The following is a 26,758-nucleotide window of genomic DNA, read 5'->3' on the forward strand; positions in this document are numbered from 1 at the left end:
GAAAAAAGACCAGAAAGTCACAATAACATTTATTCAATGCCTGCAATTATACAACTTTGCAATAAAGATTATATTCTCCTGAACCCTGTTCTCTGTAAGAGTCCAGATGGTGCTGTCACTGTGGAGTTATGTCAAGTCTCCAACTTTGGCTGTGTTTGAATACAACCGGTCATTCAGGGGTGTGTTGTTTTTGTATTGCATAGCACAGTGGATTTAGAAAGCTGGCCTTCCATAGTCATCCATCTATTTACAAATTTCTGTTTTACAGTAATGATAACATACTTCTGTATTGCTATTGTATTTCTTGTCTGTTATTATATAGGCTTATCAACCAACCAGCATCACTTGTGCTTCACATGCAGATGGGCCTGGAAGTGCTCAAGGTCAGACTGGATGATGCTTGGAGCAGCCTGGTCTAGTGGAAGGTGTCCCTTACCAAGGCAGGGGATTGGAACTGGATGAGTTTTAAAGTCCCTTCCAACCCAAACTGTTCTAAGATTCTTTTAATAAAATATGACTTTTTTTTTTTTGAGCTAGACTGAAAGTAAGTGACTTAAAAATGTAGAATCTAGTCACTATATGAACAGTTCTATTATATATGTTCAGGAACATCCTGAGTGGAATTATAGCTACAAATAATGGGGAGAAAGAGAAAAACATGAAAACCAATGAAAGTATAGGTCTCTTAAATGCTTATTGGAGGTGTGAAAAGAGAACAGAAAACTGTAGTTATAAAGCTTTTAACATTTTCTTTTTATGATGTATTTTTACAGTGCCAGTAAGGTTTCCATATAACAGGAATATCTTGACAGCGTGAGGACTTGTATTTACATGTACATACATGTTCATGTATCTTTTCTGTTTTGTAGCCTGATAAAGTTTTTAGGCACTTAATTCACTCTGAAAGCTGTTGCCTGTCAATCATGTGTGGTTTAAATTGTCAGTGTCTAGAATCTTTAAATCCAGAATATCTGGGCTGCTCTTTAGTTTTTGCTATAGAGTCTTTTGTGAACATAACTATTCAGGTCTCCATATACTCCTTAGGAGTACTGTTAGGACTACCTTACTTAATGCTTGAAAGGCTTTCATGGGCAGTTTGATATATCCTGTAATTAAATAAATTCATGGATTAAATAATAATACAGTGTCATCTTATCCTGGTAATGTTGTACTCTATTTGATGCTTGTTGTCAGGGGAAACAAAGTGTATCATTAAAACAAACACTAAATGAGATGAGGAGTGGAGCAAAACATTAACAAAGGCTAAAAATAACAAAAGACATATTAGATCTCTAATAACTAAAAACATATTCATCAATGTAATAGTTGTATTTTGATTTTTAAAAATGAAATTATAAGGTAGACCTTTTTAAAAAAGACATATAAAAATATGGCAAACCCCCTTGTGCAACTGGCTTCTTGCACTGGCATTGTATTTAAGGAATCAGCAGGCTGAATCCAGTCAATCAGGAAGAGTAGTTTTGAATGTTTTATATAGATTTTCTGTGGGTCTTTGAATAAGGGAAGCATATAGACTCTTGGCTAAGAAGATATTGTAAGCAGAATCTAATAGTCACAATGGACATTTTTGGGTAGGTGGGGGATCTCCCGTAGATTCACAGAATGGTTTGGGTTGGAAGGGACCTTAAGGATCTTCTACTTCCAATCCCCTGGCATGGGCAGGACCACCTTCCACTGGATCAGGTTGCTCCAAGCCCCATTCAACCTGGTTTTTATGATAGATTTTGTTATTGATTCCATCTCTGCAAAATCACTGGATGGTATTCCTGCATGGATGCTTAAGGCTTATACACATTCTAATATGAGAACTTTCATTTACAACTATAAAAACAGTGTGTTTTCATATAGGAACTGAAAGATCCTCACTGCAGGGATGAAATGGCTGCAGCTCGAGGTGCTCTGAAGAAGAATGCCACCATGCTGTACACTGCATCCCAAGCATTCCTCCGTCACCCTGATGTTGCAGCCACGAGGGCCAACAGAGACTATGTCTTCAAGCAAGTACAAGAAGCAATTGCTGGTATCTCCAATGCTGCCCAAGCCACTTCACCCACTGATGAGAACAAGGGGCACACTGGCATTGGAGAGCTTGCTGCTGCATTAAATGAATTTGATGTAAGTATCACAAGTGTATGGAAAACAAAGTGCTTCTCCATGCAATCTGCAGTGCTTTTACCTAAGTGGTTCTTAAACAGGACACACATTTCCCTTTTCATTCAGGTCCATTTCCTCAGGCTGCAGAGGCAAAGTGCAGACATTGATTTGTGTTATTTTTAATGAGGAATAGTTGGTGCTAATGGACTTGAATTATAAAGAGTTATCTGTGTTCATATGCAGTGGCTGTGATAGAGGGTCAGTCCTCTTTTGCCTTAATGTCCTTGAAAAATCTAGCTACGTGGTTCTTAATTCAAAGTCTGATTAATCTGGCAGCTTAATTCTCTGACAAAGGTCTGTGATTAGTTGAATGGCAAAATGATGTTTGTCTGGCAAGTCAAGAAGCCATAACAATAAAATATAGAGTGATGGAGCTGAGCATCCTGGAAACATTAACATTCAACTTGAATCATGATTTCTGTTAATCAAAGATATGGAAGAAGCATCTTTCAAACACAGTTGAAGAGTTACTTCAGCTGCAGGCAAAGTGCTGCAGTCTCTGTTCCAGCAATAGTTACAGTTTTGCTTAAGCAACTTATGAGCAGCTAAGTGTTGAACTGTTACTTTCATTGCCAGTCCTGTCTTAGGATTTTTCTCTATCTCACACTTGAGGGCTGTTCTTTAGAAAGTACCCCACACTTTAATTGCAAACAGTATGTGGAAGTATTTTCCTCTTTCATTCTGACTTTGGGTAAGGGTTTGTTACAATTATGAGGGAATGGTGTACTTCTCATTTTAATACATGTGTTACAGTACAAGCATCTGTCAAACACAATCAGGAGCTACTCAATTCTGCTGTATTTAGCACTGCAAGTGAAGGTGTAGTGCAGGTGGTTCATCTCGTCTTTTGTCACTGCATCTGTGGCTTACTGTCATTGGGTCTATTTTGGAGGTGGTAGCATCAGCACCCTCACAGTAAAGAAATTCTTCCTTATATCTAACCTAAATCTCTGCTGTTTCAGTTTTAACCCATTACCCCACTGGATCAATACGCTTTTATACCCGGTACCTCTTGGGACCCCCTACATACGATCAAGGATTTTATTGTATGACCAAGGGAAGCTTCAGGATTGAGTACGATACTGAAAAATGGCAGAGAATGAGTATACAAATAATAGCAAAAGGGAAATGGGTTTAGAGGGGAAACATAACAGCAGGAAATGTGTGGATAGGTATAGAAAGCAACAAGCAAAGAGAGTAAAACCATGCAGAACTGTAGGATGCAGAGGTTGGCTTCATCTCCACCATACACTTTTCAAGTCCATGAAACAGCAATGCCTGCATCTGCTATACAGATTTATTTCTTTTTAATAGCTTTATTTCTAGATATATGTTTTTTTGCCTGTACAATTGTTGTGGGTCAAGATTTAAGGATTCTGCATGGTTTTCAGGGCCTTCTCAGCTCACATGTCCCTTATTGGTAAGATCCTGCAAATAACACCCCTCTTTGGTCTGGTTACTCTGGCTTTTGTGGGGGACTTTGCATGTTACAGACAGCAGAGGTTTGACAGACAGTAACTGACAACATGTGACTTCTCAGTCCCAAACTGATGATGCTGCTGCTGCTCTCTGGAAAAGGCTGCTATTGAATGCAAAGAGGAGTTGTGCTTAGTGAAAGTAAATTCAGTGAAGACTATGCGAGACATGTGATAGTGTCCTTTTCCTCTTTGAGACAATATTTGGTCATCATTTTTCTCCACAGGTAAAGTCTTTTCCACTCTACGTGATGTTGCAGGCATCATGAACGTGTATGTGAGATGTGTAGCTATAGTATCGTGTTCTGTTCACAACTACTCGTGGAAAACCAGCTTGTCATTTTTGAGTTTTCTCCTCCTAATTTTAAATAACTGAATGAAAGCTTTCTTGTCTGACTTATGAGGATGGAAAGATTGAAACTCTTGTTTTATCTTTATTCTAGCAATATTTACTGTTTTGCCTCACTGTTTTGCCTCACTGCTTAGCTGTTGAATGAGATTTATTCACACCTAATTTTGCAACTGAGACAACATTCCCTAAACTCCAGGCAAGCAGAAATTAATAGCTGCGATGGTGGGATGATTGTGAATTTATCCTTATGTTTTATAAGCAAGAAAGCAGGAAAGGTTACCAGACTAGGGAAACTATGTTATGTGTAAAAAGATGGTGGAGAAACAAGTTTGATTTTTATACTGGTGTGATGCATTACTTCAGCAAGAGAAAGGAAGTTTAAGACTTCTAGTGACAATAAGTTCATAGTATATTTATTTTACAGTATCGGTCATATTGATTGAGATAAATGTGTTTGGTATGAATTGCATACTAAACCTGGTATTATAGGATGAGATAATTTTTCTATATTAAAACAAAGTTTGCAGGTTTTCCTGTACTATTTCACACTTCTCAGCCTTTATCATTTCAACATTCAGAATCAGCCCTCTGTGGCTTAATGCTTTAAGTATCGGCAGTGTAAATCATCTGAATACTTTCTCACTCCCAACATGTAAATAAGTGATTATTCTGCTTATCCTACGTTTCAGCTATTGTGTTTGAATAGGTGTCATGTTGTCATACTCTGTCCATTGAGGTATAAAGTAAAATGTATGTTACTAACAGCAAAGTTTTGTCATTTATTCCTCTCAGAGATAATTTATGTAGAAATGAGTTCATTATTGTGTTTCTTATTGGATTTGCTGTTTGAAGTTGATTGCAAAAATATGCATTTAATGCCTTGGGTTATTTTTTTTTACCTTCAACTTAAATGTTCCTGCTTTAATTTTAAATCATTTAAATCCTAGTTTTATTATTGATTTATTAGTAAAATTTGGTATATATTGTGCAGTCATTAAATGTTTCTGGGTTTTTACTGCAACTGAGGGTGCACCATGGACCTCCCCTCAAGACACCCAAATTTATCCAAGTTACATAGAGAAGCTTGCTAAAAACTTATTGAGAATACTGAAACTATTCTGTTTTCACTCAGAAAATAGTAGTTTTGGTCTGGTAAGGTCTCGGCCATTCTGGTTATCAAGGGACTTGTGTGTTGTCACATGCTGAGTGTTGCGGGATTGATTCGTATGGTAACCTCTGTGCTCTCTGCATAGTCATTACGTGCTCCAGAGACAGGACCTACCCATCAAACTGGGTAAAAATTAGTGTATTCATTCTTGTACAGTGCTGTAAGGGTAGATTTAACACTTTTGTGAATACAAAGTTATTTACTATGCATACACCATAGCCCTATAAAAAGGAGTATTTCTGTGTTTGGTCAAGGCTTGGATTGTCTACGATAAATTATGAGCCAAGGATAAAAAGCATTAATAAAGCTTCTGACTTAGAAAGGGTAGGAAAAGATATCTAAAGGAAAAAAGGACCAAACCCCCTTCTTTCCATTTCCAACTAACGGCTTAGTCAACCTTGTGCTTGAGTTTTGCGTTTGTGTGTGTGTCTATAATAAATTAACAAGTTCTGGATCTATCAGTAGAACAGAATGATATTGAATTTGTTAAAGTGTGTGTATATATATATATATAGTGCTTGCTTTTCTAATACACGCTAAGCAGACATAACCTGTACTACACATTATTTTGAGACTCCAGTTATTTGTTGCTTCTCTGTGCGTGCACACATCTATTTGCCTTTAAAGTTGCTTAATCAACAATGTCGATCCATCTTGAACTTCTGTGCCGGTGTGTGTCACCCCATTACTCTCTGATTTCAAAATCACAGTGGGTCTAAAATGAGTATGAAAACAGTTTGGATTATAAAGGATTTGATCTGGTTGAGAACTGAAAGAAGAGGTTACAATGCTTTTTGGTACTTAAGGTATTTCTATATTGGATAGGTGCTGAGGTATTGAAAATGTACCAATTTTTTTTTCTTATAAGAAGGATTTGAACAAAAATATTCCAGGCAGAATAACCCAATCTTTAATAAATTTTGGAAGGCTGTAACTCTACCATTTGGGAGATGACTACGTCTGATGAAAAACAGTGTCTGATGGCATTGGTCACTGTCCTCCAGGCTGTAAAATGAAGTTCATACTTAATAAATGGACTATCATAGCGTATTTCTCAGAGATATTAATAATCCTTCAGGACTCTTTTTCAGAGCTAGTGATGCAGTGCTCTTTATATGGAGTGAAAGCAAGTAATGAGGGGGAAAAATACATAGACACTGAAAAGACGTAATACTTGGGTACAGCAACAGCAAAGGCTGGCTTATTTTGACAAGAAAATTAAGAGCAGTTAAAATGTGACATAAACGTAATGGACAGAAGAGATGCTGCATCAGTAAGCGACTGCCTGTAAAATGTTGCTTTTTGGACAAATAAGTGTTGCAGATGTTCATCCTGAGAATGGATTTTGCAGAATATTTCTGGAATTCTCAATTTCCTTATATATCTGTTCTTCAGAGAAGTGATTTGTGATACTGGAGATAAAAGGGCAAAATGTGACCTTCAAAATAAGAATTGAAGCTTGATTGTTTCAGTATTGAAATCGTAAGAGTCTATTTCAGAACTATTGCTCACATCCCACACAGCAATTGGAAGCTGGACTTGTTGAGCTTCAGTGTCTAGGGAAGGACAGCCAAATGGCTGTTGCTGTGTAGTAGCAGTTACATATTGAATTTAAATAGAAACGCTTGTGTTACTGTGCACTTGAATAAACGTGTTGCAAATACAGATAACTTCATAGATGATTTTGAATGAAATGCAGGGTATTTTCCCTTGAGCAGCTGAAGTGGCTTTTAAACTGGGATGGTGTTGAGTCAATCAGTGTGAAGGCAGCCAGGCTGCATCCCTATGCTTCAGAAGCTCTTTCTATTCAATAGAAGGATTCTATTCAGTGGGAAGTTCTGGCACTTTCTGCTCTCCTCAGATCTCTCTTTAATAGGGCAAAACCACAGACTGGTCATCCTCCACACATTAGGAAAATAATGAGAAACAGCACAAAGTTGTATTTTATAGTATTCATAAAAACTTTACTTGTTTGTAGAAAAATATCTTTGAGGATGCTGAACTGACCTTTCAAGACAGGAATAAGCAGTGTGAATTTACAGGGTCCTGATGATGCTAAGGGGACAAGCAAGCTTTTTCTCCCATGTTACTGCTTCACTTTCCTGTCTAGTGCAACCCCTTCTGTGTGTTACTTTTTTGTTCCCTCCCTCCAGGCTCTGAATTTTCCACGCAGAATGTGAGTAGTTCAGCAGCAAGAAACTCAAAGTGAGTTTGCATTGAGGGTAGATTCAGATGAGCTCTTAGGCAGAAGCTCTTCCCTGTGAGGGTAGTGAGGACCTGGCTCAAGTTGCCCAGAGAAGTTGCGGCTGCCCCATCCCTGGCAGTGTTCAAGGCCAGGTTGGACAGAGGGGCTTGGAGCAAGCTGCTCTAGTGGAAGGTGTCCCTGCCCATGGCAGGGGGTTGGAACTGGGTGAGCTTTAAGGTTCTCCAGCCCAAACTGTTCTGTGAATCTATGATTCTAAATTGTTTTGATTACCTATTTTAGAAAGTCATTCTACTTTCAAACGTAGTTGGCTTTATGACATTGTTAATGATTTTTTTGTGCTTATGTGTGCATACGGATGTGTATATATTATTATGGCAATGTCAGCTCCAGAGTACAAAGGAGCACTGGAAATAACAGTTTTTTTGTATCAAATGCATAGAAATATGTTAGCTGTGTAAATGAAACACCCTCGCTTACTGGCAGCTAGGATACTGCGTTCAGTCACCTTTAGCAATGAGGATGCTGCTGCTGCTCTGTGTTTTCTGTATAAGAGCACCATCTAGTGGCTTTCCCTATTTTTATTTTAATTTATTTAGTTTTTCCTTCCTGCAATGCTCCTGTGCAGCTAAATAGTATTGTAGAAAGATGTAATAAGCAAAACCACTATTTGTAAGTTTAACCATAGCACATGACAGTAGGAAAAGTAGTATGCCAACATGCCAGGCGCTTTGTGTGCTTTCCTGTTAAAAACATGTAGTAGTACTGGTTTGTAGTAGGGCAGTAACCAGTTTCTTTGCAATGGAGAATTTATAGGTCATCCTCATTCAAACAGATTTGTTAGAGGTAGAATCCTAGAATGAGTTTGTGTGAGGAGGGAACTTGAAGCTCATCCAGTTCCACCCCCCTGCCATGAGCAGGGGCACCTTCCACTAGAGCAGCTTGCTCCAAGCCCCTGTGTCCAACCTGGCCTTGAACGCTGCCAGGGATGGGGCAGCCACAGCTTCTCTGGGCACCCTGTGCCAGCGCCTCAGCACCCTCCCAGGGAAGAGCTTCTGCCTAAGAGCTCATCTCAGTCTCCCCTCTGGCAGGTTAAAGCCATTCCTTGTCCTGTCCCTACAGGCCCTTGTCCAAAGCACCTCTCAGGCTTTCTTCTTGGTCCCTTTAGGCACTGGAAGCTGCTCCCAAGTCCCCCTGAAGCCTTGTCCATGCTTATTTCATTGTAAATAATAAGTATGAATATCTGAACTGTTAAAAAGGCATTAAATGTTTTCCAAGTTATATATTATAGCTCAAAAATAACAGCAAATGAAATTTTACCATTCAGCTACACTTGGTATTATTATTAATATGTTTGTTTAGCACCTCTGCGGTGCTCATATAACTCAAGTGTGTGTTTGTGGACACCACCAATGTGTCAGGGAAACAATATCTCCGTTTCTATTCAGAGAATAGAGATAGCAGGAGGTTGAGAAGTTGGGGGCTGTTGCTATTGCGTCTGCTCTATGCTCTGTGCACTTGCCTGAGTGTCCTATTCATCAAACTACTATGAATTTAGTCATCCTACTGTCCCAGGAGGAAAGAAATTCCCTTATGTCTCTGAATTAGCTCTCTATTCTTTTATCACATCAGACCAGCTCACCAGAAGCTGCAGTGTGGTATCATACGGTCATATTGTTCTTATTTCTTCAAATCATAGCTCTGTGGTGTCAGTGGAACGCAGCATGGTGCTAGGTAGAAACATTTGATTTATCACTAAACAAGAACTAAATACCTTGTTAGCACTTTGGGGGACACTGACACACATACCTAAAGCAAACCAGAGAATCAGAGAATAGTTAGGGTTGTAAAGGACCTTAAGATCATCCAGTTCCAACCCCCCTGCCATGGGCAGGGACACCTCACACTAAACCATCTCACCCAAGGCTTCGTCCAACCTGGCCTCAAGCACCACCAGGGATGGAGCATTCACAACCTCCCTGGGCAACCCATTCCAGTGCCTCACAGGCACCTCTGACAAAGGAATACATTGAACACTCTTCTTTATACAGTCTTGTCTCCAAAATTGCTCTGAAAACTGGTTCCTTCAATGTGTTACCTGCTGCTTTTTACACTGAGGCAGTTTCTCATACTGTCACGTGGTTGTGACATTGTTTATTTAAGATACCTATCAATTTGATTTCTTCATGGCATTTGTCACTGTGGTTTTGATTCCTTCTTCTGACATACTGCTTACTTTGCAGTGGTATTTACCTTAAACATTGTGTGATTCATTGTGATAAATCACTGAGAAGTATGTTAAGGAATGGTCTCTGCCCTGCAGGTTTAACATTCTGAATAGATGACTTGATAAAGTGTAAAAAGAGAAACAGAGGAAAAGAGGTTTCATTTGTCCAGCGTTGCACAACAGATTCATAGAATCACAGAATTTCAGTGTGGGAGGGACTTCAAGCGTAACCTGGTCCAACTTTTAGTACAACATTAATGTAAGAGTTAATAAAGGAAATGCAAAGCCCTGAATTCCAATTAAGTGTCTCTACTGTGCTGTGCAGCTTTCCATGGTACTTAATCCATCATCTGAGTTTACTGGGATTGTCTTGGATGTAAATTTTCTTAAACCTGTCCTATACAGAAGTTTCTTACTTGAAAGTTATTTCTGTTCTACCTGGGATAATTCCTCCCCCTGCAGAGTTTCAGCTAGGCAGTGCTATGATTGCAACAGCTCCTTTATCACCTTAATGCCACTATGTTGTCTTGTACAAATACTTTTCAAACTTAAGATTTGTGTGGTTTTGTTTTTCCTTGTAGCATCATATTAGTTTCACGACTTTATTATTATGTCTTCAAAGTTGCCTTTCCTGTCTTTAAGAATATGAGTGAAAAATCAGTTCAACTTTCCTTCTTTTCCTATAGGAGCACATGAGTTTTTTCTGGGTTTTTAGACTTGGTTTGGGTTTTCTGTGTATGGATTTTTCTCATCACTGCTTTTAAAATGTTTCTCAGACAAGAAGGTTGTTTCCCATTAGAACAGAACAAGCAGATATAGACTTTCTGTTATATGATTTGTTTCTTTTAAAATTCATCTTTACTTAATTACAAGAGGAAATCACGTGTTTCAATGGGGGGATTGTGTGTTTTAAAGGGCAGAATCCACATAATTCTGTAAAGGACCCAAAATAGACCATTGTTATTCTACTCATGCTCTTAACAATAAAAGAAATTAAGGAAGTACAAGGAAATATTGAATTCCTCCTTGTCCACTCAGTCAGAGGTTGTATGGTAGATAATTGAACGGGGGGTTCTAGAAAGAATCTGTGTGAAGGTAAGAATCTGACCTTCAGTGTTACACAAATACACCCAACTCTACCAACAGGAAAACTCTGCAGACCAGTTGGTTGGTTCCTCTTTTTTACCTCCAAAAATGTTATTTGTCACAGTGTTTATTGCAAGTGGTATCAGAGCTATAATTTAAGAATCCCTCTGTTACCAGCTCTGAGGTGCTGTGTTTTCAAACAAATGATGCTTTCAGTGTACCTTATTTTTTAAGCTTGCCAAAATGCGGAGCACTATTAAAGTTTATAAGTTGATCTCTTGACTTAGTAATGAATTTGAATACATTTCATGTTGGTTGATTTTCAGCTTTTTCAGAACTGGAGATCCCTCCCTCCTGCTCCCAAAATCATTAATATCACTTGTTTGAAAAGGGGGAAAAAAGTGGTTCTGGAGAAGCTGCTGAAATTCCCTTAAGACTTTCTACTTACAGAACCCAATAGCTGAGCAGTTTTTTGATGAGCAATAAGGCAATGCCCATAACAATTAAGGTTTTGTAAGAGCATATACTAAATTTAGAAAATGCAGATAATGATACAGTAAGCGTAGTGCTTTTGGACTTGTAAAATTGTTTTAAAAATCAGTTAAATTTAGTGTTTTGGGTTTGTTTTTCTTTATATTTCTAATACACTTCGGTTTTTTTTGTCACTGTTGAAAAAATTCCTATGCAGATAAGTTTCCCAAGTTTAACAATTATGTGCTTTCTGATAATAGAATGCACTGATGGAGGGTATGTCATGATTTTCATTTTGTTTAGTTGGAGTATGAATTTGTCTGATACCTTAAAGTGCATTACTTGAAAGGTCATAACCGTACCATAAAGTCCATACCTTGCCGTTCATGATAATTTATGGTTGTTTGATACCCTCAGTGGTACACATCTCATTATTTAAAATGTAAATGGTGTTTGTATTTAGCCTGTACTGAATTTCCTAACCTTATTCATGGAGTACGACATAACTGTTTGTGAGAGTAGGGTGTGGAGTTTCAGTGATCAGATATTTGATCTTCAGCTCGTTCATCCTCAACGCTCAACAAGGATGGAAATATTCCAGGAACACATTCTTGGTAGGGCTTTGGGTGTCACAGAAGATTGAGTGCAGGGTCTTCAAAAACCTCTACGAAGAAAAATGATTCATGACTTGCTGAGAGGTGCAAGATCTGCTCTTTGAAATTTGCTGTGTAGGTAGAGAACCTTACGCCTACAGCTATGAGGAAGAGAAGGAATAGTGAGGAATTTCTGGAAGGGGTGGTTGTGTTGCTATCACTGAAACATGAAAATTGCTATAGTCCTGTATGGATGTTGCTTTGATGGACTTTCTGGCTTGAGAAAGGGGTTTGCTACAAGTAGAACGTATGTTGGCTATTGGAAATCCCCTAGTCTCCAGTGAAGTACTTCCTGACTTTGCTAATAACCATTTTTGTGGTCATTTGGAAACAAAGCAAAAAATCCCACATGACTATTAACATAACATTTAATGGTCATTTTAAAGCTCAACCACATTTGAATAAAGAAACCCTAATAATAATCTGAGGCATGCAGCTATTTTTTTCTTATAGTGGTATAAATTGTTGAGATTGTTCATTTGATACAATTTCTTGCTACTACTAAATTATGCTGTGAAAATGAATTCATATAATTGATTTCTTTAAAATCCCAAGTATCATCATTCGACTGAAAGGCACAGCTACATAAATATGCATAGGCCAAAGACGTGGAGAAGTTGTTTTCTAATTTAGATGCCTGTAAAACTCCTCTGCTTACTGCTGTGAAACACAGACCTCGGAAGATACATGTGAGACATTATTTCACATTGTGGGTAATGCTGCATTTATTTCTGCCATGTCAGCATGTCCTGGAGCTAGAAAAATATGGTGTTTAAAATTCTTCTATTTGTCCTTTTTATTAAATAATAAATCTTTATAAATTACCTGGCATCCTTATGTTTATTACTATTTAACTGCTATGAGTTCCGTTAAGCTGTAGATTTCTCAAGGCTTCATTCCCCTTTCCCTGTGTAGTAATGAGAGTTACATTTTTTTGCATGTGGAGTTAATTGGAAGTCTTATATTGAGAAATAAGCAGATCTTTTGTAAAGTTCATTTTGAGCATATTCCGATCTATATTAAACACATCCAGTTTTCAGCATTAAAGGCAGATGTCATGTCCCGAAGTCCTGATTTGTATTTTAATGCACTTAATTCACTTACTCTATTTTTTCAGATTAACTGTATCATTTGGCTTAACATTTGTTGATTGGCTTTGGATATTACAGGAAATCAGCTAATCATAAAGCTATCAACATGTTGTGAACATTAAAATGGTTCATTAGCAATAATCCAATGTGCTTTAAAATACATGTATTAGAAAACATAATACTTTTAATTTTACTTCTTATTTCATGACTTATTTTCTTTTAAAGCTCATGTAAGTGTGCTTCTTACAGAGCATTTTTTGGCAATATGCAGTTATGAAACTTCTTTGCATGATTACAGCAAAAGGGTCCTGCGTTACACGGTGGTGTTAATGTGCCTGTAAGTGGGAGCAGGCAATTATTGCTTTTGTATTTGCTACCTTGAACTACAAAAGGAGAAAAAACGTTCAGAATATAATCTAGTGGTGACTCAAGACTCATAACATCACAGAAAGCTGTAAACTGACGGGTAGAATCTATGTGTTTTAGCCCTAATTGATGTTTGGTGATACATTTTATATGCAAGGTACACAAAGGTTTAGCCGTGATCATAATTTCAGAATGAAGATGTCTTTAATAGGAAACACTCTTTAAAAATCTAATTTTTTCTATGGAAATAAAGATATATTGCTAACCAGTAGGTTATTTGACAAATTAAAGATATTAAAACTCTCTTTACCAATTGTCTTTTATAACTATATATTGTGAATTCTTTATAGAATTATTTATATAGCAATTTATTTTTAATTTTATTACTGTATTGGGATTTAGAGCTACCAGTTATTTCAGTAATATTGTAATATTTTCAGGAATTTGATAGATAATTATTTATAATTATAAATATTTATCAATTTATAAATTATTTATAAAACCATGGGAAGCCACTGAAATCAGAGACATTGGAAAAAATGCCGAAGAGCCGTAATTTTCCCACTCGTATTTTGTCTTTTAGAACAAAATCATTTTAGACCCAATGACTTTCAGCGAGGCCCGCTTCAGACCATCCCTTGAAGAAAGGCTGGAGAGCATCATCAGCGGAGCAGCGCTGATGGCAGACTCCTCCTGCACACGAGATGACCGCCGGGAGCGCATCGTCGCTGAGTGCAATGCTGTGCGGCAGGCGCTGCAGGATCTGCTCAGCGAGTACATGAATAATGTAAGTTATACACTTTTCTTACTGGCTGTTTCTTCAATAGATGATTAAACCTTTCAGAGGCTAATGCTATGACTCTATTTTTTAACAAGACCCACAATGCGTCTTTGTACCAGGAGTAATGGTAATGCTATTTGAATTATTTGACTTCTTAATGGTAATGCTGTTTGAAATATTTGACTTCTTAATATATTGCAAATATTTTGTAGAAGTTTGGTACAATCAGAAGCTCATAGGAGTGTTTTATATTCAGAGGAATTGTGTTCCCCATGGCTTTCACATTAAAGTTTGTTCTTATGCAACAAATATATAACAAGTACTCCTTTTGAGGTAAAGTACCTTTAAAATGGCAATTAAGTGCAAGCAATGGAAGTGGGGAATGGCCTAAGACTTAATGAAAGGAATGCGGTTGATTTCCACTGTGTGATGGTGGTCATTGTGTTTACTTATTAGGATGTCACCTATAGATACTTGGGTAAGGTTGTCTGTTTGCTCTGTGGGTTAAACCAATGAAGGTTTTCACTTGGTGTTGGAGCTATCAAAGTACTCAGTTGCTATGAAAGTAGCTGTTCACACAAAGAAAGGTACCTGCAGTACTTTAAATAGAACTGGCTGCTGTAGGCTTTCAAGTGGTGTCAAATTGTTCAACATGGTGTTAACCTGTAGTGCTTCCGTTCCGCATAACTTATCCCAGAACATTTTCTGTCCAACAATATGAGTTAAACCTCATAAATGCTATTTCTGTGTCGTTTGGAGGATGTGTGGAAAAGACTTAAGCAACATCAACAACCTTTATTTAAATGGAAATGTTGGCAAACAGATTTCAAACTGAACATCTGATGCTATGCTGTTGTCTTGTCTGACTTGTCTGTCATTCCTACCAGAGTATCAGGTGGCACATTTTGATCCCATTTTGCTAGAATCATCAAAATAATGTTTAAAAGGCTGTTCAAGTACAAACCTCTAACATTGTTTTCACTGGTACTGTTAGTTGGTTGATAGTGATACAACGTGGTACCAATAGTGCAAACTTCAGTCCTTTAGTCACTGTACAGTGCAAAATTAACTGATGTTTCATAAGGTATTATTCCGTGTAACAGAGTCACCTCATGGAATAGCTGGTTTTGGTGGAGAATTTAAACGCATATATTATTTACTTTTTTAGTTTTCATGAAGTGAGAGTTGAAAGGTTTTTATACTGCGTGAAAACAAAGCCTATGCTGTTGTGTTAGGGGTTAGAAATGATAAAGAGAGCATTAAATAATTGGTGGTGAGGCTGTGGTGGAAAAGGACTTGCTGGTTTGCTTCCTAGAGAATCCTTGCTTAGTTGAGCTACTACTGTAAGGTGTAATCTTTAAAGGTCTTCCAAAAGCCTTTGAGAACTCATGGATTGTGGCTTCTGATTTTATTGTGGTGCCCCCAGGTGTTTGGTAACCCTGCAATTTGTGCTTTGACCAGAAACATTCTTGTTTTATTTCTGACCACATCTACAGAGGTGAGGAGAGTTTGAAACTCCTGTAGGAATTTAAGGCCACACTGAAGGTGGCTCATGTGTAATTTCATAGTTTTTACTTAAACATAATTGTGTGAGCATCTTTTTATGGTTACTGCAATATGGTTTTGTATTGGTTTTTCTTCTCCTACTTAATCTGAGCTGCACAATTGCTATATTTTTTATTTTCCTGCTTAATGTTGGAATAGAATCAATTTAAGCTATATTTAAGAACTGAATGTATACTTAAGTTACATAAAGTACTTCTAATTTAAACACATCTGGGATGGTAGCATTTGCAAATGATGTTTCAGTGATATTGTCTTCAAAGCTGATCTTTGCAGATACATGGAATTGGATTTGGTTTTACAGATTAAGACACCTAAATTTAGGTTTCTGTATATAAGTACAGACAGGTAAAATAGGGGACACAATTCAGCTGTTTAAAGATAGATGCTTAGTGCTCTTTTAAACTAGCAATTTAAATAGCCTGGTGCTCATTCGAACAGGGGCTCCCCAATCTGCCACTCAGAAGCATTTGAACCTACCATGAGCCTTGTGTCACATCTGCCAGCCCCAATTCCATGTTGTGTGTGTGAAGAACAAATGGCCAGACTCCTGCATTTATCAAGTTGTTTCAGCTTAAGCTCCTTTATAATTGATGGAGATCACATCAATACTGCCAAGGGAATCTGAAGAGCCATTCAGATGAGGAAGTGTTATAATCTAACATGGGATAAGTTAAATAACTCTAAACTTCTGTATTTATATAACTAAATCCAGGCTAGAAGATGAGATGCCTAGCTCTATAGGCAGTTCAGGCATCTATGTAAAGACAGAATTCCACCATGTGTTTTCCCTGGCAGAATTTCCTTCAGTATTTAATCATTTGCTTGAAACCCAAGGATGGATGGGTTTTCTTGTGGTTTCAGCAATGCTGAGCATGTCCATTATGACTAAAGATTTCACTTGGAAAGCTGTTTTTAAAGCTTGGTTAAGTTTCAGAAAGGTAAAACTGAAAGGCATACACCAAACATGACCCTGTTACAAGTCTCATCAAGAGTTGGCTAGACTGTCAGAGCATGTTAGCTTTGAGATGATTTGGGGAAGACTGATATCATTAACGACTTCTGCCCACGCAGCCTTAAACCACTGCAATCTGCTCCTGTGAAATGAATCAGGCACTAGTGATGTCCATTTGGGGTTTTTTGCTGTTTGATAATTATCTGGAAACTGACAGCTTATTTCTTGGCTGATTGTCGATCAAATGTGGGTATTGCGTTTGATGCTTGCCATGAGATACAAAGAGCATTGAGCGACTTAAATATTTTGTGGTTGTATTTTATGGCTAAAACCAAAGAAGTGCAGGGTATTGGCAATGTGCTGTACAGTCAATGGTAGCTCAAGCCTTCTCCAGCTTAAAATGGTTTCTTTATGTTATCTATTTCTATGATTTGGGTTTGGAGGGGTGTTTCTTTTTGCATACAAGAACATTTCTATTTGTTGTTGTTATGTAGATTATATATTCCCTTTTACCTGTTGGATGTTTAGACTGCAAAACCCTATATACATTGGTTGTGGTTTATGTATTGCATTAAATTTTCATAGAAGCTAAGTAAAATATCAAGTGCAAAAGAACGTACTCGGAATGGCAATGTTCTTGATGCTTCAATGATCTTTTGCTTTTGCCCTAGTGGATGGTTTTGCAGGCATGAATCAGAAGCTGGAAGCTTTGCAAGCAGCTGTATGAAATACAAGGCTTGCTGTTTGATGCTGTATACTTTCTAGCATTTCAAACAATGAATGCTGAAGGCAGTACAAGGAGCGAGACAAGGAAATGGCTTCCTGCTGAACAATGTAGGAACTTTTACCTTTTAAGCAGAATAAGACGTATACGGAAATTTCTTCCACCTGCAGAACAACCCCTGTGCTTGCTTCTTTCTTATAAAGTTCACTGTAGGGAGTTAAGCGTCTTACCTTCTGTGTTACAGCAAGGGTTTTTCAGTACTTCCATCATCTTTCCAGGTCTATTCCCTGTAATCTGTTTTAACATTAACTGCTTTACCAGACTTTACTGGATAGATATGCTTTGCTACATGGGATGGTAAAAATTTAACTCACATGATAGTGATGATTTGCCCATTTGTCCACCCATTTTTTATGGATCAATCACAGGCTAACAAGAAGATAAGACTATTCTTACAGTTAGTTCCAGGGTGTAGTTTGGTGTATTATCCAGAGTTTTACCAAAGTAAGTTAAAGCTGGTTTGCACCTTGGAAGACTGGATAGACAGACACTATAAGTCTCCTTATTTTGGTTCCTTCTTCCTTCTCCTCAGATAAATGTTGGCTTGACCCATTTCCTACATGTGAAATAAGATCTTTTTAATCTATTTTTTCAAGCCATCTCCACAAATATTTAGATGTTCTGGTCCCAGTTCAGAGGTTATTTAAGTAATTACTGTTGTAGGAGGTTTTTGACTGATAATTGCTAAGGGAAAATTAGTCCTGAGGATCTTTACAGTTATATGAATAATTATGTATTTGTATAGTATATTGCATTGACTGGAGCCTTACAAGGCATAAAGCCTCTGCAAGATCTTATGTGGAGATGAGATGTAGACTGTTTCATTATTGCTTGTATATCTAAGAATATGTATTAGTTTCATTTGTCTTATCAGTAACTGTCAAAACATTTTCCCAGCATGGTTTTTATTTGTTCTATGATGAACTCAGCTGAACTTTAAAGCCTTTAATTTTTGGGAAGCATAGGCAGGAAGATTCTCAGTTATTGGTTCATATGACTTTCCTTTAATCTCTCACAGAAAATTGATGTTGGTTCTTTTGATTGTTTGGGGTTCCTTTTTTTTTTTCAGGTTCTTATCTATGTGATAAATCCTGTAATTAGTTTCAATATAAAATTACATTTCTAGACTTAGTGTCCTACAGAGAAGAACTAAGTACAGCTCCACAGAAGCTCTTAATGCAATTGTTTTCCATTTGGCTAAATGAAAACATTATTTAGTGGATGGCTAGCTCTGATTGTGGTCTACTGTCCTGGATCCTTCATGATTTGTACTGCAGGCTGTCAGAGAGCAAAAATCCTAGAAACCTGGGAGTCCCAGCTCTTAAACTCCTGGATTAGAAGTACACTGCAAAACTGAAGTAAACTCCTGGATTAGAAGTACACTGCAAAACTGGGTACTGTTTCTAGCAAGCATCAGGGTGCTGCTGTGTTGGTGTCTTATAAGAAAGGGAGAAAATGATATCTTTAGAAAAACATGCCTTAAAAAGGATGCTTTGAATTCCCTCTGCTATCATCAGTTTCTGTGCCAAGCAGAGGCAGACTGCATTTTGGGTATCTGGGGTGTGTTGAAGAGAGAGTTGGAAAGCGGTTGGCAAATGAGTCAGCCTTGACTGTTAAACACCTCTGTAATCACTTCAGTACTGGCTTGGCATTAATTCAAGTCTGCAATCGAAAAGGCATTTCCCAGCTGGTTCAAATACAAGGTTATCTTCATGAACCTTTGGGCTCATTATTAAGCCAACCTTCTTTCTCATGCCTTCATTTTCCTCTCACCCAATGCTCCTGATCCCAGCCACTGCCCATGTTTCATAAGAGCTTGGGGTTTGTTTTTATCATAATTGGGCTTTAAGACAAAGAGTATTTCTATGTATCCAAGTGGAATGAATAGTCATTTATAAGTCCTTGTATTACTATGATTATTTCATGTTTAGATATGAGAACCAGAGCTCTGCAGGCTAGATATTGGTTGGTTTTCTTATATATGTTTTACTGATATTACCATAAGAATAATGTTGCTGAATGTTGGCTCTTCATAATCTGGTTCTCTAAAATTGCTACCCATTCCTGATGTTTGTTCACTGTAACTAAGACAGGCTCCAATTCCTGTTTCCTTTGGAGAAGAAAATGGCATATCTCAAAAATGCAAATATAAGAATGAATGAAGAAGCATGAATCTACAGGCAGTTTTTCTTCACAAATACATCAATAAAACATTTGGATTGCTCCAAGTGAAATTATAGTGCTGCAGCACATGAAAATGAAATGTCCTTAATGGACAGCTGAAGTTATTGTGCTTGATTGGAGAATGAAAAACATGATGGCAAATGAAAATCTATACACTCTCAAGATACTGTCAACTTCCAGATTGAACAGCTCCATCCAAATTCATACATAAGAGAAATGTAATAATTGTTTTCTTTGTTTCAGTTCTGGTGCTGGCTTGTGTAAGGTCAGTCGGGGTGACAGTGAGCAGTAAATTACAGTTATGAAACAGAGAAATGTATGTAGCTGTCCTGAGGTGAGGAATCGGGGACGAGTGGCAAGAGATGGACTGCTGGGTCATCAACTGATAGAGGACAATTTTCCTGTTGGTACCATGGTAATGCTCCTAGCTTTGTGAATAATTCTGAGAGGAAAATGTCTTGTTTAAAGTTTCCTACCATATTTCAAGCTATTTTACTCTTCACTTTGCTAATTTAAAGGCTCTAACAACAGATGTGTCTTTCCGAATTATTACTGGAGGAATAGGATGTGTTCCCAAATGGGCAAATGTATATGATGTGTCACAGCGTTGGTTCTTGGTCACTTTCGGTTTCTTTGCATCTATATGTCTCTCCTGAGTGCCTCAACTTCTCACGTGACTGTACCTAAATCACTGTCTAAGTATGCTATCTGCAATGGAATCTGAGCCACCTTTTAAGGAACATTCTGTCTCTTTGTTTTTGGGGACATTATCAAGGCCTCATAGGGGACGCACAGTATATTTTGATAGTGGGGTAGACTTGCACACGTGAGCTTTGATTTATTTGTTAATTCCTCCCTCTTCTGGTTTGCAAGTCCAAGTTTAGTTTGTTTCATTGTTCCTGGTAGATCCAGAGAACCACACTGATGTTTTCTATCAGAGACAAATAGAAAAGCTCTGTAAGAAAGTGGGACTTTATGGCTTGGAAATGACAAATAAGCTAACAATTTGCCTTGACTTCTGGTTCTGGTGGTTGCAGATTTATACAGCCCTGTGGTATTTTATCTGCTTGCATGAGTGGATGTTTAAACATACTGAATTAGTATTTCTGGGAGGAAATGCTGTTTCTGAACTACAGTGCTGATAGCTTTTCCCTGGTTGTATCCCCTGGAGAATATTTTATAGGTGCCTTGTTTTGCTTTTTTTTCTTTAAAGGCAGACTGTTGTATGTCATGAGGCAAGTTTTGTACGCCTTGTTAGTTTAAATCATGAGTTTTTTGGAACCTAAGGCTGAATTGCTATATAAGGTTGAGTGATGCTTCTGCCATGATATTTCCCTCCAAATAACCTAAGCTTTGGGAAATGTTAAAATATAGAATGAGCAGGTTTACAATTGAAACAGATAAATTTGTCTTAACTACTGTGTTTTTGTTGCAGTTATTATTGGTTTTTAATGTTTTTCATCCTTTTTAGCATCTTAAGCCCCATTAAGTCCTATACACATTTAAAATTAAGTTGTAGTGGGATTTAGTCACAAGTTTAAATGTTTTGCCCAAGAAAACTATATCCACAGACCCATTTTTGGGGGGGTCTCAAGTGCTGACAACTTCCAAACCACCAGTTCAGCCAGAAGTACTATATGTTCCCCATTCCTTTCGGCATCCTTGTCAGTTCACATAAATGTTAATCCAGCATTAGCTAACTCAACTTTTAAGAATTATATTAAATAATTATTTTTTGGTGTCTCATATAATCTTTCTTTAAGATTTATATTTCTAATAAATTTCTATTAGATCCTTTTTCCTCTGGATTTTCCACTTTTATTCATGGCTTTGCCTTTAAAAGTATTGGGTGCCTAATCAGGAAACACTTTTTCCACATGTAGATTCAACTGTTTCAGTGTCATAAAGAGTTAAAATACAGAAGAATTCTATAAATCATATGTGCTCCCTTCTTTGCTCTTTATATGAATAGGTAGGAAAGGCTCATGCTTTAGATACAGGCCTGGAAGTGGAGTTATTTGCTCTTCATCATTGATAGGACAAGGGGTAATGGGTTAAAACTTAAACAGCGGAAGTTTAGACTGGATATAAGGAAGAAGTTCTTTACTGTAATGGTGGTGAGGCACTGGAATGGACTGCCCAGGGAGGTTGGGAATGCTCCATCCCTGGAGGTGTTCAAGGCCAGCTTGGACAGACCCTTGGGTGATATGGTTTAGTGTGAGGTGTCCCTGTCCATGGCAGGGGGGTTGGAACTGAATGATCTTAAGGTCCTTTCCAACCCTAACTATTCTATGATTCTGTGATTTTCTAGGTACTTCATAGTCTTCCTGGACTTTGGTTACCCCAGCATTAAAACTGTGGTCATGCCAGAGTTACTTAATTCATTGTGGTTTAAGTGCCTTGTTGTTTCCACATTAAATTCTGTAGTAATAGTGCAGTATTTGTATCACTGTAGTGTTTGACTGTTGGAGGGCGCACATAATGTCTACCTCTCCACAGATGGAGGATTTCTTTCAGTTTAATTTCTTCCTCTTTAAAGACCACATGGATCTCCTCAGCACTTGTACAGAAGCTTTGCTATAACTGGGCAAACAGTGAATTGCTGTGTTTGCCTATTGAACTGCAAACCAGGAGGAGAATGACATGGGGCAGAATGAAGTGTGCACAACAGTCATGGAGAAGATTACAGGGTTTGCTTTTTTCTGTTCAACAACCCAAACTGCTTTCCTATAAAATGTGATATGAATTTCCTACATGCCACAGATTGGAATAAGTCATTTATTAAGTGGACCCCAAGATTATCAATAGTTTGCATCCAGGAAGCTTGCCTTTTCGATAAGTGTATTTATTACTCCTCTTTGTTCTGCTTGATACATGTACGTATGCATACAAAATGTCTGGCTATACTTCTGACACCTTATCAGAGCACAGCCTCATTTTAAACTTGGTGTATGCAGACAAAACCAAAGCCAACCACAAAACAGGCAAAACCAAAATAACCACAACAAAAATCCCAACCCAAAACCCATCACCCAACCAACCACCACAACAAAACCAACAAGTAAACACCAAACCAAGCAATCCCCCACAGCACTGTATTTTCTCGTGGTGATTTTCACATTTCAACTTGTTTTATTTTCCATTGGTTAGCTTTGGTTTTTCTAATGTGTGCTCTTACAGAAGTAATGACTTCTGCATCTCTGCTTTTATTATGCTGGAAAGCATTGCCTTAACATTTGCAAGACTTAGGCCATCTGAAGTAAATGTTGTTAAAGCTATTTGTTCACCTGTAGAAAAGCCCTTTATCAATCTTGTGCATACAGTGATTCATAACTTCAATAATTTTTCTCTGTACTGAAGTTAGCATTTATGGGTCATTAATTTGTTGTTTTTCCATGTCTGCAAGTTAATATCAGTATGAGAGAAATTTTTCATGTGTTTTATACTATACCAATAGCAATATTATTAGCTCTTTGTATAGCTGCTTCTGGTGTATGGGTCTTACTTTCAGTGTTTGCACAGTCCAGATTGGTACTGTTGTGCATTGTATTCATTTGAATGCAAAGAAAAATATTCCCAATGGCCGAAGCGTTATTAGGAATGTCTCAAAATAAAATTAACATGGACCTGCTGAAATTAGTGAGCTTTCAGAAAATCACATCAAAACCCTGTCTCCTGGAGGCTACATAACATTTTCGGTTCACTTAAGGTTGGAGGGTTTTTTTTTTTGTATGCATAATGTGTTCAGATTCTGGTACTCATGTTGAAAACCTGAAGGTAGCAATGGAACCATAAAGAGTGAATTGGTTATTCACTAGTTATTTCTCTGAGCAACGTCATGTAGTAGAAGATGTCCCTGCTCATTGAAGGGGGGATGGACTAGATGAGCTTTAAAGGTCCCTTCCAACCCAAACTATGATTTTATGCTGTGATGCATTATAAGATGGTAGGAAGCCACATTGAAATAGGGGAAGGCTAGAGGATGTGAAGTGAATTTTTTCCCCTTTAGTACATTAGATCATCATTTCTGTAGTCAAGGATGCATTTTATTTTAGGCAAAGTTCAAAACTCTTTTTGTATTAGCAATGTCGTTACAGTAAGCAATCAAAACTAGAAAATGACAGTGGTGTAAACCTGCAGCTCCTGTGTCCTGCATTGGTCAGCATTATTTTCTGTTTACACAAGGAGTATTTTTACAAATGTGAAAACAAGGCACTTCAAGTTAGTGATGGAAGAAATCGACGTCCTTTAGACAATTGTTACCTGAAGTGATGGTATCGGATGCCCAGAAGAGGGCTCACTTGCACACCAGAAGTGTTCCATGCATCACTAAAGATCTGCATGCAGATGTGGCACAGCTGTAATCAAAAGAAAATGCAGTAATATAGAAAATGAAGAGCTAACCTTGCTAGTAATTATGGAATCCTTAGAAAAAAAAAGATTCAAAAGGTTATGGGGGGAGGGAGCAGATAAATATTAATCAAATCAATATTATGTGCAGGAGGTATCAAATAGAAATGATGTGGTAAACTCTACATGCATTTTTAAAGGCGTTGATAATTTGATTTCAAGAAAGGATTTGGTAGGCAAAGGGTAAGAGCCTCTTCCACCCTTTAAAATTATTTCAGATGTAGATATATGCTACGGAGCTCAAGTACATTGTGCTGCAAACTAATTTGCAAGTTGCTTTCTAAAAGACTCAAATGTAAGATACTGTGAAATGAGATATATCAATGTTTAATGAGATTTGATATTTGATGTGGGAATAAAACACACTACAAATGCAAGAGCATCATGTCTCTTGTCACAGTAGCTTGTTGCTTTTTTCCAGAGTTGTGGGTTAGCCAGACACTGGGAGCACATGTAGTTTATTTATATACTTTTATTTGAGAAATACAAGACAGAAAAGACATCTCTATCATAATCAGTTCCCTGAAAATTTCTTAGTGAAAAGGAGTGAAAGGATTGTTTCATTTCCTTTGAGATGTCAGAGCTGAAGGAATAATTAATTTTCCTTTTGGTTTAGATGCTTTTTTGAATTTTTAAGTATCGATTCAGTTTTCATAACATTTAATGGGATTTAGAAACTTTGTCAGAACCTTTTAACAGATATCGTGACTGGTTAAAATACGTCAGCATGCATTTGGCTTCAGCAGAATGAAATGAAACACTTTGTGGAATTAATTTGTCTATAATAAAGCTTTAAACTTATCTGCTTTGTAAATTAAGGTACAGTTGAGTTTAGAGTAACATACTGACCACACATTTTCACAGTACATATGTTATATAGGCTTTTTATGTTTGTCAGATTAATTGACTGCTACCTTGACCAATTCTTTCAATCATTAAACATTTATTTAAAAAGCAAATGCAAAACAACACTAGAAGAGTGCCAATGCAGATAGATGCCTTAAAATTTAGGGGGCCTACAAGGATGCTGGAGAGGGACTCTTCATCAGGGACTGTAGTGATGGGTTCAAACTGAAACGGGGGAAGTTCAGGTTAGGTGTAAGGAAGAAGCAGTGTTCAAGGCCAGGCTGGACAGAGCCTTGGGCAATGTAGTCTAATGTGAGGTGTCCCTGGCCATGGCAGGGGGGTTGGAACTGGGTGATCTTAAGGTCCTTTCCAATCCTAAGTATTCTGTGATTCAAATTGTAGCAATCCATTAACATTGTGAGGAAATGTGTATGTTTCCTTGTAAAATCAAAGATTCCCAGACTATAATTCTGTGGCTTTAAGTGGACAATGGCTGAGCTCTTTCTGACATGATCTAAAATACCTTGGGGCATGATGTGTAGTAATGTAGTTACTATAAGGCTGTCAAATGCATTGCCAGATAGTATTTGAATGCTGGGATCGGGTAAATTAGATTTTAATTGGGTTTTAAGGGTAAGCTGAATAAGTGGATAAGGTAGAATTAACCAGAGACATATTAACGTAATGAAACCTTTGGTTCGCTTAAACCTATTGCATTAAACACCGTACAGTCTCTTGTTGAAAAGAGATGTCATGGTAGAGTAGATTGATAGTGATGGGTAAGATGAATGGTGGTACCCAATATAATCACATCGTAACCATGTTATCTAGAGCACTATAAACCCAAGAAACTGGAAAAAATTGCATTAGTGGTATTTTATTATAGAATTTTGAAGGGAAAGGAAACAAATAAACAGAAAGTCTAAACCAGAGTTTCCCAAGGTGGTGGGACTTCACTGGGGCTATGAAATGATGGGGTATTTTGTTTCTTATAGAGCACAACAGAAGCTGCTGCATTGTGAGGTGGCCAGAACATTTGCTTTTGTATTTCTTTTCTCTGTGAACCACCTCATGATGGCTTGATGGCTTTTGCTCAGTGGAGTTTTTATTTTTATGGGATGCATATTTTCTTCTACTGACTTCCTTTTGTCCTCCATATGGGCACATTCAGGTAATTAAATTGTTTTAAATGTTAGAAGATTCAAGTATTTGAACTCATTTGTTATTGCATTATTTTAACAATTTAAAGCAGAGTGATATGTTTAATGACTACAGGTCTTGCAATGCAAACTTGAGTGTGAATAATTTTAAGGTCCCTTTCAACCCTAACCATTCTATTGTATGAATTTGGTACACAAGTAAAAACAGGGATCTGTGTCCTGAGTAAAGACTCCATAACAGTGAGAATCCAAAACCAGTAAGTTGTTCAGGTGTTTTTTATGTCCTACATAAAAAAAAAATAAATATGGAAATATGGGAGGAAGAATTTTTTTGATGTTGATGTTGGTCATAAATCCTTTAGTTCGTTACAAAATTATGTTGTTTTCTGAGTGGGTAGGTGAGCAAAAACCCTTATGCCTCATGCAGTACTTTTGATTTCGGCATATGAGGAGAGGACCACAGAGCCAAATCCCACGTATGTCAGTGGAGAGTCGTTCATTGTTACAGAAATGTGTATGGGATTCTGTTGGGAACATAGAATGCCTGACTTTAAGTGTATAGATATCCCCAGGAAAGGCAGGAAAGCTAACTCTCAAGGTTTAAAACTTAGTTATATGCATTATTAGGTTTGGGTCTTGGCTTTTATGGGAGCTGGCTCTTCCCAGTGTGTCCTACATTGACAGCCATCACACAGTTAAGCCAAATGTTGAATTATAAACATTTTGTCCATGTGAATTTAAAGTTATGAAATCAAATGTTTAAAAACCCAAAGCATATAGAAGTTAATGTTTGGCAATTTCATATCAT

The 26,758-nt window shown here is 37.5% G+C and overlaps 1 protein-coding gene across 1 annotated transcript in view; it reads left to right on the forward strand.

The window, feature by feature from the left end:
• CTNNA2 (catenin alpha 2) overlaps window positions 1-26,758 on the forward strand; it is a 503,340-nt gene that overhangs the window by 140,416 nt on the left and 336,166 nt on the right. Inside the window, exons 6-7 of the mRNA XM_057403217.1 lie at window positions 1,870-2,136; window positions 13,851-14,054. Coding sequence (XP_057259200.1) covers window positions 1,870-2,136; window positions 13,851-14,054 — 471 coding nt within the window. The remainder of the gene's footprint in view (window positions 1-1,869; window positions 2,137-13,850; window positions 14,055-26,758) is intronic.

This window comes from Pezoporus wallicus, unplaced genomic scaffold, assembly GCF_028554395.1.
Source record: "Pezoporus wallicus isolate ANWC-B61680 ecotype Strahan unplaced genomic scaffold, APGP_CSIRO_Pwel_v1 contig_6644, whole genome shotgun sequence".
In the NCBI taxonomy this organism is placed as follows: Eukaryota; Metazoa; Chordata; class Aves; order Psittaciformes; family Psittacidae; genus Pezoporus; species Pezoporus wallicus.